Here is a 20,201-nt window from a genome sequence, read left to right as displayed (position 1 = left end):
ATGAATAGCTACATTATTTGTTACATGCTATGAACCACTGATATTTCATATAATTTATACCAAGGTGGAGATGTGCGCTCCGTAGGTGTGTAATGTGGTTCAATTTGAAGACTTCCTCGATCGTCGATCAGGGGTATATGGAGATCGCTCGTGAAATCTATATTCGGAAGAGTAGTAGTGGGGTAAACGATTTATTAACATTAGAGACGAAATGAGAATGCTCACGCCTGTAGTTCTAATTACTTCACAGTACAGGTGCTGTGCTATGTGGCCAAGTGCTGAGTTTAACTAAAATTAACATATACAAGAACCTATAAAATCAGGGATCTGCCCTGTTTGGTCATAATTTAGCATATACAAGAACCTATGTATTTAAGCTTACAGTTAGGGATCTACCCTATTAACATCAGAGAGGAAATGAGAGTAGTTCACGCCCGTAGTTCTAATTATCTCATAGTACAGGTGCTGCTCCATGCGACCAGGTGCTGAATTTAACTAAAATTAGCATATACAAGAACCTATAAAATTAGGGATATGTACTGTTTGGCCGTAATTTAGCATAGACAAGAACCTATTGAGTTCCATGCTACAAGACAGTCGCCTGACGTTCGTCACCCTAGTCTGTGGAAAGAAGCGTCAACACTTGAGAGTGCCATAAATTAAGCCTTTCCCCGTATGATGTCATGGGCCAGCTGGCTCCGACGTTTTGCAACTGCGACGCCTGGTTTTTTCGAGTGTTATTTGTACAATCGTCGATGTAGGCGAACGTCGAAGTAGAACCACGCGAATTTAATATTTCCAATTCTACAGAACGTGTTATAAACGTAACTGCCTTGAATTCGCCTTTGGTATTTTCTTACAGCAATTCTTTCTCAAATATTGCATTTTGTGATAATACAGGAAACATTTGGTTTTTTGCACAAAAATCGGGACCCAAGTGTTGCGATAATGGAGATGTAGAAACGATTATATTTCTCGAAATTAAGATCTTAGACGTGTCGAACGTAAGAAATGATAATGTTAGTGAAAGAGAAAGAAGGACTGAGAATCGAAGCGATCAACAAATAGGACTGCTATAAGCTAAGACCTTTAACTCAAAACTCAAACTTTCTTATTTTTGATTTGTTATAAATGAAAATATATAATCTCATATATAAGGTTGTTGTATTCGTCTTAACAAACACCATTGTACGTACTAAGGAAAAAGGATATGTGGTTGAAAAAATATTATGTTATAATGCTAGTGTACAAGCACATAGGACAGATCCTTAAGTTTAAGCTTAAATACATAGGATCTTGTATATACTAAATTGCGACCAAATAGGCCAGATCCCTCGTTTTATAGGTTCTTGTATATGCTAACTCTAGTTTCCTTCACTGCTTGGCCGTATGGTGCAGCACTAGCTCGGGAATAACCAGGATCATAAGCGAGAGCATTCTCATTTCCTCTCTGATTTATATGTTGCGGTCTGTGGTTTGCGGTATTTTGGATGTACATTAAAATGGAAAACGTCAAAAAACTTTGATTAGATTTTAACGAAGTACTTTTGAATGACAATGCTAGAAAGTATGATGGTCGAATCAATATGAGAAAGAACGTTCTTAACTGTCTTTCCTTTTAAATAAATATTAATAAGCTATGTAAATTTTACCATTGACAACTGATATGATATGATCATGGCGGAATCTACGAAGACAGAGGATGATAAAATTAAGTGTAACATTTTAATCATCGGAGCTGGAATGGCTGGATTGTCAGCTGCAAATCATTTACTGAAGAATCAAGAGACCGATTTTTTGATTGTCGAAGCACGAGGTCGCATAGGTGGGCGTATAATCGCTACCAAAATCGGTGAGTTTCTACTTAACCTATTTTAGAACTTTCTCAATCAATAAGTATTTCGATTCTCGGTCTTTACTTTTGATTTTAATCGACCCATTTACCTATCTTCTCAATATGATTGTTACATTATAATATGTACCTGAATTTTTATTTTCTTATATTATGTATTTATAATATTCAATCATTGTTGCAATCATAGAAAACATAAATTGAAGATTGTACCATTACATTTGTATTTTGTACAAATTATTTTTTGATAAACACGCAAAAATAGATGAAGTACAAAAGGTATTAAGAGTTTGTTGACCTATGCATTTATACTTTGGTTAGGACTTTAATGGCACTGCCATTAAAAGATAGATTCTTGTTAAAAAATAAAACAAAAATATAAATTTGTATATATGTGTACATATGGATTTTAATTTCTTATGGAAATAATTATATAAAAACTTTTGAAATTTAAATACTCATACACTTTAATACAGGCAATGAAAAAGTAGAATTAGGAGCAAATTGGATCCATGGTGTCCTAGGGAATCCAATGTTTGAATTAGCTATGGCAAATGGATTAATAGATATAGTACATGTACCAAGGCCTCACAAAGTTGTAGCTGCTATGGAAGATGGGAAACAATTGCCTTTTCCAGTTTTGCAAGAAATTTATGAAGCTTATGTATGTTTTTTAAGAAGATGCGAGGAATATTTCTTAAGTACTTATAGCCCCCCAGATGGAATAAACAATGTTGGAGCACATGTGTCATTAGAGGCTGAGATTTATTTATCAACCTTGCCATCTGAAGAAAGAAAAATCAGACAATTATTGTTTGATTGTTTACTCAAAAGAGAAACTTGTATTACTGGCTGTGATAGTATGGAAGATGTTGATTTGTTGGAAATGGGATCTTATGCTGAACTTCAAGGTGGAAATATTAGTCTTCCAAATGGATACAGTGCTATATTAGAACCAGTTTCAAAACATATACCAAAGAGCACCATTCTAACTAAACATGTTGTCACTAAGATTAGGTAAACATAGCTTGAAATTGGTTTCTTTTCAATGTTAAATTTATGTTATGGATTCTCACATAAATATATTAATTATAGGTGGCAAAGAAACAAATGCATGGACAATGAAAATTCTAATAGCTGTTTTAATACAAATTCACCTGTCGAAATACAATGTGAAAATGGAAAAACAATATTAGCTGATCATGTGATTTGTACATTGCCACTAGGAGTACTTAAGGAAAAAGCTAATGATATATTTGAACCACCTTTACCAAATGACAAACTTGAAGCCATAGATAGACTTTTATTTGGTTGTGTAGATAAAATATTTTTAGAATATGAAAGACCATTTTTAAATCCTGGTGTGTCAGAAGTAATGCTCCTATGGGATGATAGAGGACTGTCAGAAGAAGAGAAGCAGGACATCAGCAAAACATGGTTTAGAAAGATCTATTCCTTTACGAAAATTTCGGAAACTCTATTACTGGGTTGGATATCAGGAAAAGCTGCTGAATACATGGAGAAATTAAGTGGAGCGGAAGTAGCAGAAGTATGCACGTCAATATTAAGGAGATTTCTTAACGATCCGTTTGTACCAGCACCAAAAAATTGTTTGTGCACCTCGTGGCATTCACAGCCATATACGCGTGGTTCCTACACTGCTATGGCTGTTGGTGCAAGTCAATTAGACATTAATTGTTTAGCTGAGCCCATACTGCAAGAAGATGATCCTTCGAAAATAGTAATAGCGTTTGCAGGTGAACATACGCATTCTTCGTTTTATAGTACGGTACACGGGGCGTATTTAACCGGTCGGACAGCTGCCCAAGCACTTTTGGAGTCGAGAAAGAACGAAAAGAATTCATTGAGTCTCAGTTGCGAAGACACAAGTGATCTAAGTTCATGGATACAAGGAATTTCTCTAAATTAAATATTAAAAGTTGTTTTAAGAAAAGGTGCATTGGAAGTTATTCTCTATATCGAAATTTTCACACAATTGAGCACAATTTATTATCGTGGTACGAAGAATATTTTACACACACTGTCGAAATCGATGACAATTGTGATTTATAGATGTTTAGTATTAACGCGAAATCTTGTGAACTATTTTAATTTTGTAAATAATATAGCGAATTGTTTATATTATGTACATAACAACGCCTGTTTAAAATTTTAAGACTTTATAAATATGTATTTTGCGATTTGATCTACTATCATACTTTTCTTCTTAAATAATCGAGAAAGGGATGACAGTATGAAAATCGTATCACGAAAACATGCTTCATTTTATAGGGTCACCTAACATCAGTTATACAAATTTTATATAATTAATGCTATCATAAGTGCTTTTTATCCTTAATAGAAATTCAGACAATTCAGTGATCGCTAATCATTGCATTAAATAATGAATTGGTTTCTATCTATCTATGGATAAAACAAAGTGAATGTAACATGATCTTACTTTGACAAAGAAATAAAATTAAACATCTATATTTGCATAGCATATTTAGTAATATTTGTTATTATATCTATACATATATCTACGACTATATATAGATGATAATGGAAAAAATATCAAAATTGTACAATTCCAAAATTGCCAGTTGTTTTATTGAATTTATTCTTATTTTTGCATTTTTATATGCTGTTATTTGAAAGTATTATTATGAAGTGCATTTTATCTAGTCATATTACGTTATTATGCATTATAGGTTTTAAATATACAACAAAAATATCCTTTATCTTTTATATGTTTCTTTTTAATGCAAATAATGTATCAGTTTATAATAAAATCAGTCAGTGATCTACAATATGAATCAGTCCTGCATATCCATTTTGCAAACAAGACAATAGAAATATGTAGGTGACCATAGATTATGTTTAAAATGTGATAGAAGCCCTTGCAATACTATTGTTTTCTTACGTACATTTAATACTATTCTAAGATTCTTTTTAATACATATTACAGATTTTTAACATCCCAAATATACACTTATTTTTCTGCAACTGCCACTTAATATTACTCATGACAACGCAAATCGAAATGTAATTGATAAAACCAAAAAAATGTTATATTATGCACAGATAGAATTACGATTAAAATAAATAATTTTCAGTAATTATTTTAATTAATTATTTTATATCTTGAATTAACCCATGCAACGAAGGAGAAGCAATTCAAATATTAAGTATAAAAAATATATATATTTTCTTTTTTCGACGAGTAAAAACAACTGATATTCAAAAAATCTATCTAACTTTGTTTAGAAATAAGCAATAACTTTATTGTTACGTCAGTTTGTACATTTATTGTACAAATAAATATCATACAGTATATTTTTAAGCAACTATGGCAAATACTTAATTACGTACAGGTACATAAATTCTGCTAATAGAATTTGATTATAAGGCGTAACTGTATATCGATTCACGGGATTAATTACGATAATACGATTATTAGTTTTGAATCATACCTTAATATTAAACATGCATTGTAACTTGATTTCCTTCCTAAATAATGATACTGAAGAGCAATTCAATTTTTCCTGAATGTTTATTAAATCATGGTTATCCTTTTTCTTTATACACAATTTTCTTTACGATTAAAAAGTTAGTATGTATCCGCATTGATTAGGTCTTTTAAATAATTTACGAATTTATTTTATAATAAAATATCATGTTAACATTCTTATTTTAATTGTCATTAAAAAAATGGCGTTAAATATGCAAAAAGGAAAAAGAGTGTAAAATATTTAATCGTCTCTTGAGTCAATTAAATGATCCCCACATACGATATAATGTAAATAAATTACAAATATAAATTAACTGTTCAGTTACATTCTCTGCATGCACCAATGTAACTGCACAAAAGAGTACACGTGATAATGCATCTTCGATTATTTTTCGTCAGATGATAATAAAATACGCTTTTTCACTTTCTAGTTAATAATTGAACACTTTTTTCGTCTAGTGCAGTGAGGTATATTGAATATCATAATATTCTTGTTACTGGCTCTCTATAGATAGTACTAGTTTGAAACTAGTTTGAAACAACATCTCTTCTGCATCTTTCCGTAATCTTTTTACAGGCGTATAAATCTATAAGGAATTGAATTCGAAATATTTTATAGGTGTACCATTAAGAATTTAGAAATCGATAAAAAGATTATAGGTCGTAATGTAATAATGGAAGACAAAGATCAAAATGTAAGTGATAGCTTGATGCGATATAGCTATCGTTAATACAAACGGTGTGACTAAAATAACCATATATTACAATAGGGTTTGATATATCTCAACTGTATTCGCACTATTTCTGTATTTCTTTGAAGTACCATCGAATTTTCTAAGTATACATACGTAAGAAAGTTATAATTTATGAAAAGATGCAATTTGAAATGAAATGTTTGCATAACAACTTCGTTGATTCGCGAGAAGAGAATGATATTTCGCCGTAAACGAGTTCAGAAATAATAAGATAAAGAATAACACTTTTAGAATAAATTAGAAAACACTTAGGCAGTAATATGTTCATTATACCGTTAACTTTTATAACGCTTTCGCGTGATATCGGATAAATTCGTTTGAATAAATAAATGGTCTTCAGGAAATGAGGTCGTACAAATTTTAAAATATCGGAATATTTCGAAACTTAACAACACCAGGCTAGACAATTGTACTTTCTAACAGTTCTAAAGTATATGGCACATGATGAATCAATTGAACAAATCACGTTCCCAGCGTGCTTCCACGCTCCAACTTAGATAAAATCGGATCTAGATTCTTCAACTCCTTGTCGTTTTGTACCATTTCAATTAGACCTCGCAACTTAACATAAAATCAACGGAAAATATGACCATTAAAACATGATCAGATTATTTGATTATTTTTTGTACGCAAATCGAACGAATCTGGCAGCTGTATGGTTAAATATAAAAAAATATCGCTCTAATTCTTCTAACATTATCGTACAAGAATCATCGAAGTCTCTTCTTGAATAATGGAAGACTGATTTCTACGAACTTGCTACGAACAAAACGGATTATGGTATAGTAGTTACACAAGTGCTACTATGCGTTGTCGTTGCTTTCGAAGAATTATTATGCTTACTGAACTTCGTCTTCGACCTGAAAAATTTTAAGTTCGGTGGGAGTGTGCAGCAATTTAACGAGCAAAGTGTTGAAAAAAGCGAACGCTCATCGTTCCTGCCAGAATTTTCAAATTTTCTCCATTAATACCAATTAATACCGATTAATACCGATACGATTTTCATCTCATATAGAAGTTGTGGTATGATGATCCGCCCCGTTTTGGGCCTGTGCATTGTGTGGCAACGAAGCCAGCTCGTTTCTGCTTAAATAATTCACAATTCCCGCTCCTAGGGAATCGCCCACCACGTTCACCGTCGTCCTGCAACGATCTCTGCAAATCCAACGATTAACGTTTCATATAAACCCAATATTAGCTTAATGAACAAACTAGACGAAGTATATTGGTGGGGAATGAGCAAAGACGAGTGCTTACAATAACCAATCGACAGCGATAACTAGGAAAACATCGTCAGCCGGAAGTCGAACCGTATCCAGCACCATTACCATCGTCACCAGACCTGCTTGCGGGATACCAGCTGCTCCGATACTTGCAGCAGTTGCCGTAATACTAAAGAAATTTTTGTGTAAGTTTTAACGCTATATAAAGAGAACTTTGTTTTATATTTTAGTTACCTGACTGCTACCAGCTGCCCAAAGCTGAGACTAACTTGACGCACTTGCGCGATGAAAATCGCAGCCACGGCTTCGTACAGGGCTGTACCATCCATGTTAATGGTAGCACCAATCGGTAGGACGAATCTGGTAATTCGTGGATCGACGTTGTTTCGCTCTTCCAGACAATTGATAGCGATTGGAAGCGTGGCAGAACTGGAGGATGTGCCGAACGCAGTGACCAACGCTTGGGCCATATTAGATATGTACCTGAACGGGTTCTTTTTTGTTATTACAAAGTATAGTAATGGAAGAACTATGAAACCGTGTATAAAGAGACCAATTAAGACAGTGAGGAAGTACATTCCTAGCTGAGCAACCACTTCGTCCAGCGACTGCATGTCGGTAATTTTCGAGGCTACCAGAAAGAAGACACCCACAGGCGACAACCTGTAGAATAAAATATTCCATTATTACGCGAAAGAATTATTCAACTTATTTTCTTGATATATAAATTCGTGATAACGTAGATAGAATTCGGGATGCTATTGTCTGGGACTGAATGGTACCGCGAGAAAGTTGGAGACCGGAATACCTTTCACAAGGTAGTTTCGTCAAATATGAATTTACCAAATCACCCAATGAGTAATCAACATCATGGCGCCGGATAAGGACTCGAAAAACAGGAGCAGCGGTTTGCCCTGTTCTTGCATTTTTCCTAGTGTTATACCTAGCACCGTGGCGAAGACAACCAGGCCCATGATGTTCATTCCCGGCACGCTCTTTTGTACTGGTTCCCAATCATCCATGTTATCTATTTGAATAAACAATGTATTAAGATATTCATTGTAACTACTATAGTTTGCTAGATATTTTAATAAAATTAGACGACTTTTCTTTTTTCTTTTTCTTTTTTAAGAAAGATTTCAACCTGATGTACTGTTTGCCGGTTTCTGCATTTCCGTCCTATGTTGAGAGATACACGCTTCTACTAGATTCGGAGGAAACATATTCCGAAGTAAGTCCATCAACGTATCGATGGTTGAAACGTTTTGAGATCGTTCTTTCGGTTTAATATCCGGATCATTTCCTACACCCGGTTGAATACTAATTACCAAAATGATACCTGCAACGAAATCATACATTTTTTTAATACGCGTGAAACGCTTTATATCACACCAAAACCATATTGTTATCGCGAAACTACTGATGTTTATGTAAATTCTGTATCATTTGCATCTACTATATCATCTTAATATCGTTTTTCTTTTTCTTTTTATGTCATTACTCCTATAATATGCCATGACGTTGTTCCTCTACATTCTACGCGATACTCCGCCTGCTCTACTACTATTATGTTGTCATTCTAGTATCTATATTAAATAACTTTCGAATATCAGAAATCTCTTAGCTTTACTGACCTAATATAACGGCACTAACAGTGGTCACCATGTAATACACTATAGCACGCATGCCAATTTTGCCGCTCAATGACAAATCGAGAGATCCAATGGCCGAGACTAAGCTAGATATAATCAGCGGTAGGATCAAGCTCTTCAACATCCTCAGAAACAGATCTCCTAAATAGTTGATGTACATGATCTCGCGGTGCGTCCATCCTTGACTCCGCACGTTCCTCAAGATAATACCAAGGATCACTCCTCCGAACACACCGGCCACGGTTAAAATAGTCAGAGAATTGTGCCTGAAACATGACCGAATCTTCTCCTGTCTGGTCTTTGGCCTTTTGTTCGGCTCTTGGGGGTAATACGAAGTTCGTTCGGTGATCTTGCATTGTGTATCGGACCCTGACAATGGTGACCTGAAATAGACATTCACGATTAAATGGCTTTTTTATAACGTACTCACAATGTTTGTTATTCCAAAAACAGATGATTTGCTGGTACAAGGGGTTAATTGCGATAATTAGTCCCTTAACGGCGTTAACGGGTCTGACAACTTGGTTTGACTAATTTTAATGACAACCGACTAAATGACGCGAGTATTAGAAGAAAGACAAAGAATTCCGTTACATTCTGGCAAAAGGTAATGTTATCTTCAAATAGTCACGACTCTTTTGCATATGTAACCTTTTCTCTATAATATTCATTTAGTTATTTTTACGTAGCAGCTACTTTAGTAGTTTCTTTGAATCGTAAGTGATTGTAGTTTTTCTGGCATGCTGTCTTACTTCTTTGCGTGATGTGTCATTCCTTATTTGCATATGCGTTGGCAACTTCAATGAAATTTATATATTCGATCTGTGAACGATCGAGAGGCATGCGTGACGCGAGTTAAGAATCTTAACACGATCGATTTCTAGGTGGAGTATACAGCTATCCTAAGCGATATTCTTAGAGTGCTCCTTCAGAAATGGTTTCAATAGCGTCTGCCTACCAAAGAAACTAAAAAATTATTTAAGTCAGTCGGCTTGTTTAAGTCAAACCGTTTACGTTAGGTCATTCAAGTTACCTACACACACAAATAAAAATTCTATTAAAATCGATAGCTTTTCTAATCTTCTATATTTGATCGTAAGTGGAAGACCTACACAGCAGGTTCTACGAATACATTATATTTTTATAAAATAGCATTTACGTAATGTGTACAAATAGTAGCAGACTTTTTATGGTGCAATATTTTAGTCGTGACAGCATGAAAGGTTGAAGGTCTTGAATGATTAATAGCTCATTGATAAATATGCATCCGAGTAACAGAAGTTTTAAATATAGCTATAATATATATTGATGTTATTACATTGTATCTTGTCATATAAATATTATTTATTTACTATCTATATGCATATCGAACATCAGCGTTTCAAACAACGTTATCGAATAGGCATAGCGTAGCATAAATTTAAATTTAATTTGCGAGTAACTTTGACGCCTTTTAGATCTGATTTTCAACATGCGATAAACGTAATTTGCTAGCCATGATTAGCAAAACGCCGAGTGTTGAAGCTACGCGTGCTGTGAGTGTGCAGGAAAGCACGATGATTGGCAGTCATTTGTCCTAGCTTTATTATTGTTTCTCCGCACATATTTCGCTGCGTCTTAATTCAACCATGCGTGAATAACATTTGAGTCTAATCGAATTAAACCAGTCAATTCGTTTGACACGTAGAATTAGACGTTACTTGAATGCTTAATACTCTAATAGTTCGACTAACTTTCTACGATTACCGAATAACAAGTGAAACTAATAACTCTTATTTTGATCTCAAGTATAGATACAACTCAATATAGATACAAAGATATTCGATCTTAGAGTTTTTCAATACGAAATGTAAATTTCCACGTATGTATCCACGTCTCAAATTCATCAAATTCATCAGTTTCAGATATCTGTCATCGTCGTTCAAGTTGTTTCTCATGATGCAGAAAATCGCTCGTAAAACAACACACGTATATAGAGATCTTGCGAGTTAAAAATCCATTTCTATCGAACATTCCTCATTTTCAAACGAACCACGTTCCACGTTATACCGTGACACACGCGCTTCCAGTTTACGGTTACGAACAGTAGTTCGCTTCGATCGAGATCTTCCTCGCATATTTTACAAATTGAGAACAAAGTAAAAGGCGCCGATGCTTATCGTAACCTATCGTTTGAACCGAGAGTCAGTAGTCTTCGTTATGATTTGATTGAGTCTTTACGAGTGACCTCGTGTTAAGTACGCTTCGAGAGAGTTGCTGGCCATTCTTGAAAGTCTTGTTGCTCGCTAGTCGATGACCTTGCCGGGAGATACGTCGTCGCCCTTTCAGCCAGTTCTTGGCTGTTCTAGCCCGATTACGTGTTACAAAATTCTCAAACGTTGATAATTTTCTGTTAAAGCCCGAACAACTTTACTTTGTTTATCCAATTTATCAAAATCTTTAGCTTATATTCACGCATATTTCGTAACAATAAAATACTACCAGCTTAGACGATGATGCAATCTTCGTTTTCTTCGACCTTCCTTTTTTTTTTTTACAAGCTTTCTTCCTCTCTTCTCTTGCAAATATATGGCAATTGAGCGATGCGTAGCGTTAAATTACATAAAGATTCCATGAAATTCAAATTAATATGGAATTCCTTGAACTTTGACGTTTAAATGTTGCAAAAGATCGAATAAAATGTTCTTCACCGACAAGGTCACGCTAACGTGGATCATTCCGGCAAACTAGCATCGACGTTGGCCGGGATTAATCTTAACTGGTCCGACAATTATCAAATTGTACTTTCACGGTACGGCTTTTCGAGCGATCAGTTTCTGTGCTTTCTGATGTCACTTGGAATACTGCAAAAGGAAACGGTATGGCAAAAGTGAAAGGACTGTTTACTTTTCGTAGAAATTTCATAGGCTTAAAAGTAGACACCGGGTAAGCCGCTGTTCAGTTTCGCAATTGTATCCTTTTACGCGAATTCATTAGTCGAACCGGTGATGTAAGTGAATTACACGAACGAGAAACTTCATCTGTCTGTCAATGTCGCCTTAATGGGTCCGCGTCTCGTACGATTTTAGCGCGAATCCACCGATCCAAACGATCTACAAGGTCTCCAAAAAGATTCGATAAAACTCACCGATGACGACAAAACTCGTCAAGGTATTTTATAGAGTTTCAAAGATGTTTCTGTTACCACAAGCCACCAACGCGCGATATCCAATTTCCAAAACTTGCATAAATATCACTGTCCAGTGATTGGATCCAAAAGCATTAGGTCCGTCTTCAAAATTAATCGCGTCCTAATTATTTGAATAAAATCCAAAGAAAACGAAACTGAATGTGATCTGTGATGAGAAAAATGAAATATAGCAAGATGGAAGAAAAGCAAAGGCAAAGTTAGCGATAAGAAGCAGAGGAAAGGAAGAAAACTGAATGAGTACGTACAGTTCAGTGGCGACTTCCATGATGCCCGTCTGGAGTGCTGGCCTACGTTTGCGTGGTGTTGGTATCCCGACGAAAGACGGTGGTCAACCGTTCGCATAGAGCGTCACTTCCGGTTAGCCGGAAGCGGCTGCTGTGTGTGCGGCTCGCGCCCCGATGGGGAAGGGAAGGCGGCGTGGAACGAGCAAGAGAGGTCGAGAGGCTCAAAAGGGATCGACGATATCCGATCCGTTGATCCGTTGATCGCCGATGATGGTATTGGCCTCGGATTCTAACTTCTTGGATCGCTGTTGTCACCGTAGAGGGAGGAAAGAAAAAAAAAAAAGAACGAGGAACCATTATACGTATAGATCTTTATAGATCTTATTTACAAAAGAATGATCTCAAGGATGTACAGGTATAAACTACGTGATGGTATTAGAGAGATACGTCATACAAAATACGTCTATGTGCTTCTAAATATTAAAATATATATTATTACATGTGCTCATAAAAGTTTTGCGAAAGATGCACTTGTACCACTTTCTCACATTGTCGAATGTTGGGGTGATCCGGAAACTTCCTTCAGCAGTTGTCGAATCTTTTTACGTTGAATTGTTTCTAAAGTCGACGTTTTCACGAGTGGGAGGTCGTTACGGCTGACCAAAACGTTCAGGTTTCATGCGTGTCTTCTTCATATACCGTCAACCCTTGTATACTACTAATGTTTTAACGGTCGAAAGATACTAAGAGAATACGATACAAAAGACTCTAAGGATTCTGATTAACAGCCGGAAGCTACTCAAATGTTCTGAATGTAAGAACGATAAATTCATCGATCCGAAGTATTCCAATTAATATCTGAAATTCCCAAGATGTTTTGCATACAAATAGATATTGTATCGTACAGTGTACTTTAACTATCGCTTGCGATTATCCAATGAAATCCAATTACAAATACGAAGCGATCACCGATCTGATGAATCGAAAAAGAACAGTAATTACATCCGGAAGTCTCCAAGTTCGTCACACCATTGGAAACGGTGAGCGTGGAAGTGGCAGAGATCGGATGCGAGTGGTTCTTCGAAAGAGAGGAAGGTAAAGGTGAGCAGATACATTGTGCTCGTGGTGTAAACACTCAGGGAGAAAGTGAGTCGAGATTTTAATGAAAATGCACGTATATACGTGGTTAGGTGCTCGCGTACCGGGTGAACGTCGACGGGTACTCGTGCTCGACCAGGAGAGGATGTGTGCTGATAGAGCTCTCAATCTGTGCCACCTTGGGTGGTACGATTAGCTATGGTGATCCCCCTACGACGATCTCTTCCTGCCGTACTGGCCTATCATCGTCAGATATATTACAAATACGTGCAACTACGACCCCATCGGGATCACCGGGTCTATTGTTTGTCGCCTGCCCTGTCTATCTCTGTTTCTCTCCTCAAATCACCTTCCTCCGATCATGTACACCGATCCCTTCCTTCCGACTTCCACAATAAACCTCCTCTTCCTCCGACGTCTCTTCTCCTAGCGGGATTAAATCGATGACAATGATGATAACGACGATATTGACGACGGTGCTCGTGGATCTTCGATCGAAGAGCGAATCGCGACGTACAGCTTCTTCGGAGATCGATGGTTTCTCGATCTGCGAAGGAAAGTTACTTGATTAGACTTATTAGTCTTGAAGAGCTTGTCGTTTCCAACGTTCGAAAATTTCTCTGCTTTGCGTTTAAACTAATCCTATGCTCGCAACATTGACCCTTAATGGTTAATGGATTAATGTAAACTTGTAAAGTTCTACAGCTTCGAAACTCTTTCTTCGGTTCAAGTACGATGGATAAAGAGAACGAACGAAAAAAAGAAATGGCAACTTCTTTTCCGTAGGCGGTCATTCGAAAGGAGGAAGGAAGTTGTAATACTTTCGGGCATCTCTGACTGACAGGACGGGTCGAGATGGGTCAAGTTTATAATTAATTTCGCTCGGGTCGTGCGCCGAATTGAACGAAGAATGGCCACCCGTACGTTTCACGAATCTCGTATCTCGGAGTCCTAAATCGTAAAATCCTTTCACGCGTAAGGATTGCCGCAGCAAAGCGGGATAAGTAGGTCATTTTTGTCGTTTCGTGTCAAGAGGAAGAAAGCTTTAACGGATTGTTCGCGCGAAACAACACCTTTCGCTGTTATTCGGGCCATTAGAGTGTTTCTTCAGTTTGACGGAATCTAGAAACAGTGCGTGTTCCGCCTAAATATACATTACGATCTGTAGAAAATACGTTTCCAAATATCATATTTTTCTCCTTTTTTCGAGATTTATGGAGTTCCATCGAATTTTATAGACATACGTATAAATGATATTACGTTTGAACGGAACCTTGATTTATTCTTCTTTTATTTCTTATTTCTTATTATTATAGCGATGAGTGGAAAGCAGAAGATACGAAATAACAATTCTTTGAACATATTGTGGCTTTTATCGCGCCGATTTATGGAAACGATTACGTATTCGTCCATAAGGAACCACAATAAATTAAACAATTATACGATAGCGCGAATGTATATTCGCGATTAGTCATCGACGCGTATTCATTACGTGATCATAACGCATGTTACGTGATCATAACTTCGCATAATTTAACGCAAGGGATCTGACGAGTAAAGAACATTAATTATCCTGACTAATTGCAAGACCTGCTCGAATTTCAAGGTAAATTAACAACATTTTAAATGCAAATTCTCATCTTAGTTTATAGATTTGCACGCGATGTTTGTCTTCTGTTATTATAAAAAAGAAATTGAAAAATAAAAAACCGAGGAAAGTCAACGTAGTTCACGGACTCGTAAATTGGCCTTAACGTGCAACAGCTTCAAAGTGTTGCACGATAATGTTCATTCATTTATACTACATAAAATAGCCCCACAACCACGAATTACCGGCAATTTAATGAACTATTATAAAACCGGACCGTGACGCAATCAGCTGATGATTACAAGCAGCTATGGGATCAAAACGTAGGCGGAAACTTCGAATGTTCTTTTGTGAACGTTCCTTCGTTTTAAGTAAACGTGTACCCATCGTATTAGACCGTTTTTAGTTTATCGAGTTAGTGAACAGCAGCACGACATAAGCCTATTTTACCGTTATATCGAATAAAACGAGCAACGTATAAAAATGTTCGTTTGGGATTAAAGGATAGTAGAAGTGGCAATTAGAATGCACTGAGAGCCAAATTGGCTCTTCTACCTCTTGATAGGCAGTAACACAGTTTAATCGAATGGAGAATGCTTTTACCATTATTATTAATAGAAAAGGTATTTCATTACAGTAGAATTCCATTTATCTGAACTTGTCGAACCAAGGGACAAACATTTTATACAATTGGAGTTCGATATAACAATAGGAGCTCGCGTATTTTCCCCGCTGCCTGTTATTTTTCGTTCACATAATAGGCGCTCGTGTGAATCCAACCAGCAAAAGTTCAGTTAATCGGGCATTAATTAAAATTTCGTTCCTATAAATGGACTTCTACTGTACCGTGTTAAATACGCACGATGTATCATATTCATTGTAATGTTCAGCCAGGTGAATGGTTCACTTTTACCCGTACATTTAGCCGAACGAGAACGCGTTACCCTTTTCTCATTACGTGCAATTATATCGGTAAATTGTTCGTCCTGCACGATGCAAATGAAATTTCATAGCGTGCTTAAAAATATGGAGAAATTGAATAAACGATACAGGAGAATTTAAATCTTTTCCTTCCAATTTCGAAACATTGGAAATTTCTATTAAAAAATTTTAATTTTCACCGATGGCAGTCAAATTTCGTTCGTTTAAAACTTCTCGGTGACGATTTGCCATTTGGCGAATGCGCAATTAGTTCCCCACCTTAACGAATGTACTATTTTTCTTTGTTTCGCTAATTAACAATTATTTAAAATGATTTTCAACGGCTATCAACTTTCATTTTCTTATAAACCTTGAATCAACCAATTAACTACAATTGTAAAAACGCTATAATTTTCAATTTTACACGGGTATTATTACAAACATTATCTTCTCATATAACGAATATTATACGAGATAAGTTTATCAATCAAGGTCTTCCGACAGTTCGAAATACATATATGTACGTAATAAGTTTTCATGACCTCCGAAATGACTTTTCCGGATATTTTTCTATAAACGATAACCTTGATCTTTACTGGATGACCTAGAGAAGAGGGTCTTTTTGTTATCGAACTATTTGTGTCAGTTGGCTAATAATTCTAATTTCAAAATTGACAAGATGGTCCAAAGAAAACGACGTGTATTATCATCTTTTTGTATAAATTTTTAAGACAATAATCAGAGTATTATTAAGCAATATCGTGCAAGTTTTTACACGCTCGTATTTCAATGCAAATTTCAACGATAAAACTGTGTCGCACAATTTACCTGATTCTCAAACAGCACGATATCAGCGTATTCATTAACAGAATATATACATAATTTGTTATTCGGAAACGCAGTTTACGTTCTAACACGACGAAAACGTAAATAATTCTTTTACTATACTTTTTACATCACATTAAACGAATCAATATAATGTTCAACGCCACTAAGCAATTTGATACTTTATCGAATCGCAATATCGTTTCTCTTATTCGTCAGTTAATTCTTGTTTTTCAAACAGCTACAACAAATGTTTCAGTGTACTATTTAATAGACTCAGGATCAAGAAAGTTACGTAACTATAAACAGCATGGCTAAGCAAGACAGTGAAAAATAAGATGCAAGTAATAGAAGATGAAGTCAATTAGACGCGGAACTGCGACGAGCATAAGAAAAGAAAATGCATCTATTTTCGATAAACTAGCAATTATATTTAGTTGCGATTACATATTTATTTGCAATCAGCAGTTTCGTCTTTCGGTGATGATACGATGGCCGCTTCGTCAAATCGAACGTCATCGATGCCCATTTCTCGCTATTCTCAAATATACTGTGTCGATTTGGAGATTCGAATTTGTCACGTGGTTTCCTTTCTTAAGTTACGAGCGAAACGATCGAACAAGTTAAAGGCCGAACGAACCATAACCTCGTTTCTATTCACGGGTTTATATAAGGCATTGGTATCTCAATCTTTTCATAAAAAAAGGATGAAGTTGCATTTATCCGTAAACTTAAGAGTGAGATGTGATTATTCATGACGATTTGTTTAGCGTTATGTGTCTAGACATTTATTGTTTAGAAGAAAAAGAATTGTTTAGGGTGTATAGAAAAAGGAAAAAGATTGAATTAATTTTAATATTTAGTTTTCCAAAAAATAGAAACATGACTGAAACAATTCGTTTGTCGAAAACATAGTATTTATGATATTAGAAATAAAGCGATCTATAACGATTGTGATAAAAACTTCCAATGTATCATAGCTGTACCGTGTATTAACATAATGGTAATGAAGTTTGAAAGGATTAATACGAGAACCATTTGTCTGCGCTCGATGATGAAACTAATGCGCGGTAAGGAAATCACTGTTCAAATAGGTGACAAGTTTAAGCAGACGTATTCGACTCTTATCTTCATAATCCTGTTAATAAATAAATATTTATTGAAAACCATCATGTTGAAAACAAACTGAAATTCCGATGTTCCATATGTTGATCGTTGTGTTCGTATTATACGATCAATGTATCTAATAGATAAGTATTATAAGATGCCCCAGAGTTTATCAAGGTAACCAACAAGACGTCATATTTCCTATTCATTTTATATGTGCTTACATAATTTTGTATCATCATATGGCGACATGTTTACAGATAATGTAAGACTGATAAAATGACATAGTCTGCCATCGAGTATGATCATTCAATTATGTACATATATATGTATGTGATATTTAGAAGTTTTAATCAATGGCGAGTATGCCATCTCTATAATTTTGATCACTATTTGTAATACGTTTATCGATAATCTAACTGTACTACGATTCTCGAATTGCTAATCTCGCTCTCACTTCAATATATGTGAACTACGATTCTCGAATTGCTGATCTCGCTCTCACTTCGATATATGTGAAGCTTCTCAATGATTAAGAAAGAACTAACATAAAATGAAAATGAGAAATTGAATAGAGATTGAAATGAAAAATCACTCGAGGAAGGTGACTCGATGAATATAACAAGTTCAACTTTGAATCTCTTTTTATGATGTTTTGTCATAGTGTAATCGATAGTTTCATTGGTACGCGTATTTATATTTTCCAAAATGATAATAGACAAGCCAAGAACAATACATTTTACTTCTATTACTTGGAACTTGTATAAAGCTTGTATCTGTTTGTTTAAAAAGAAATGATAAATGACTACAAAATATGCATCTCTTTTATGATAGATGCGAATATAATGGCCAAATGCTTGATATTACGCCTATGACTATACAGTTCTTCAAACGTATGCAATTAAATATAGATTATATTCTAAAAGAACATTGTACTTACTAATGAAAAGCGTAAGTACGAAAGTCTCGTATGTATTATATCTTTTTTGTAGAACACATAATGCGCGCGGAAATTTTCATTTAAAATTAAAAACGGCGTTTTATTATACATCCAGCCTGTAGAAGTCTAAGATACAAAATCATAAACAATGAAAAACAGACTTAAGTATCTCTTCATAATTATCTCTTGATACTTTTATATTTTTATCACCGACACGTGTTAGGACTGTATCGTATATTTCTTTCAAATTTGCAAATCACAAGATTGCATTCTGTATTTCCCCATACCAAGGAATATTTGTATTTACAAGTTATAATTTTCTAACTTTGAACGTCAATTAAAACTCGTATGTTGATACAATTGTGACGATTGTGATAAGTTATGCAGGACATAAGTGGACCCCATTTATATTTGAACAGTTTTTAAAACACATAATAACTTTTTTAAAATTGAACCAAACGACTTGAAGTTTTTTGGCGAGTTAGAGGGATCATCCGGATGACGTATAAACAAAATTTTAAAGAAATTGCAATTAATCGGAATTACGAAGAAATAAGTAAAGGCCACTTTTTGTAACATTTTTATCTCAACTTTTAAAGAAAATTTAAAGGACACGTTTCAAAGATATATACCAGTTGTACACAAGCTGAAATTGATGAAAAAATGATGATTTTCGCATCAACCGATTTCGATAAAATTTTCAGCATGTATATAACTGGCACAAATCTTCGAAACTAATCAGGAAAAACTAATTGCAATTTTTTTTTATTTTGTTTATACGTCAACTACTAAACTAATCCTTCTAACTTGCAAAAAGAAAAAAAACTCGTCATTTGGTTCGATTTTAAAAAAGTTACTCTGTTTTAAAGAACGTACGAATATTAATAGAAACTACCGCATAATTAAAGTAGAAATGAAATTTCTTACCTGTAGCAATTGTGCGTCGATGATTTTTGTCTATTTCTGTATTTGGAACAAAACACTACGCGTGCACATTAAATACGCACCGATTCCGTTTGCGACAAAACGCGTTTACGAAGACGATTGTTTACTGGAAAAATTATAACAGGTTCGTTTCGACTCAGATGATAGAAAGAACAAAAGGCATGTGCAAACACGACGCTCCACTAGTTATATCGCGATTTCATGTACCTATACTCTGTGATGACAGTCGCGGGACTGTGCTACAACTAGAAGCATCTAATTCGAGCCAAATGTTCGAAAAGCGCGCGGGTGGTGGGGAAATTGGAAAGAAGGGAGAAAGAAACCAGTTCTATGGGCCGCTTGATGTGATTGGTGCTCGAGTAACTTTCAG

General features: G+C 35.3%; 2 protein-coding genes across 5 annotated transcripts; one reads left to right on the top strand and one right to left on the bottom strand.

The window, feature by feature from the left end:
- The first annotated feature begins 598 nt into the window (after positions 1–598).
- LOC138177845 (peroxisomal N(1)-acetyl-spermine/spermidine oxidase) lies at positions 599–4,974 on the top strand. The gene is made up of 3 exons (XM_069109070.1): positions 599–1,852; positions 2,329–2,869; positions 2,948–4,974. Exons 1-3 carry the CDS (start codon positions 1,672–1,674, stop codon positions 3,780–3,782), a joined length of 1,557 nt encoding a protein of 518 aa, XP_068965171.1. The 5' UTR covers positions 599–1,671; the 3' UTR covers positions 3,783–4,974.
- A 136-nt stretch (positions 4,975–5,110) lies between these two features.
- Positions 5,111–20,089, bottom strand: LOC138177846 (excitatory amino acid transporter 1). 4 transcript variants are annotated; one of them, XM_069109072.1, is made up of 9 exons: positions 19,814–20,089; positions 13,610–14,052; positions 12,429–12,712; positions 8,976–9,376; positions 8,486–8,680; positions 8,185–8,368; positions 7,576–8,004; positions 7,376–7,510; positions 5,111–7,273 (listed from the first exon to the last, which is right to left on the bottom strand). In XM_069109072.1, the coding sequence occupies exons 3-9, from the start codon at positions 12,446–12,448 to the stop codon at positions 7,126–7,128; spliced, it is 1,512 nt and encodes a 503-aa protein (XP_068965173.1). In that variant the 5' UTR covers positions 12,449–12,712; positions 13,610–14,052; positions 19,814–20,089; the 3' UTR covers positions 5,111–7,125. The 4 variants fall into 4 exon arrangements, with proteins under 4 accessions (XP_068965173.1, XP_068965174.1, XP_068965175.1 ...); XM_069109073.1 differs by having other exon boundaries at positions 13,855–14,052; XM_069109074.1 differs by lacking the exon at positions 13,610–14,052.
- Between the last annotated feature and the right edge of the window lie 112 nt (positions 20,090–20,201).

This window comes from Bombus flavifrons, chromosome 3, assembly GCF_040668555.2.
Source record: "Bombus flavifrons isolate JBK064 chromosome 3, iyBomFlav1_principal, whole genome shotgun sequence".
NCBI classification, from domain to species: domain Eukaryota; kingdom Metazoa; phylum Arthropoda; class Insecta; order Hymenoptera; family Apidae; genus Bombus; species Bombus flavifrons.
This window is presented reverse-complemented; position numbering and strand designations above follow the sequence as displayed.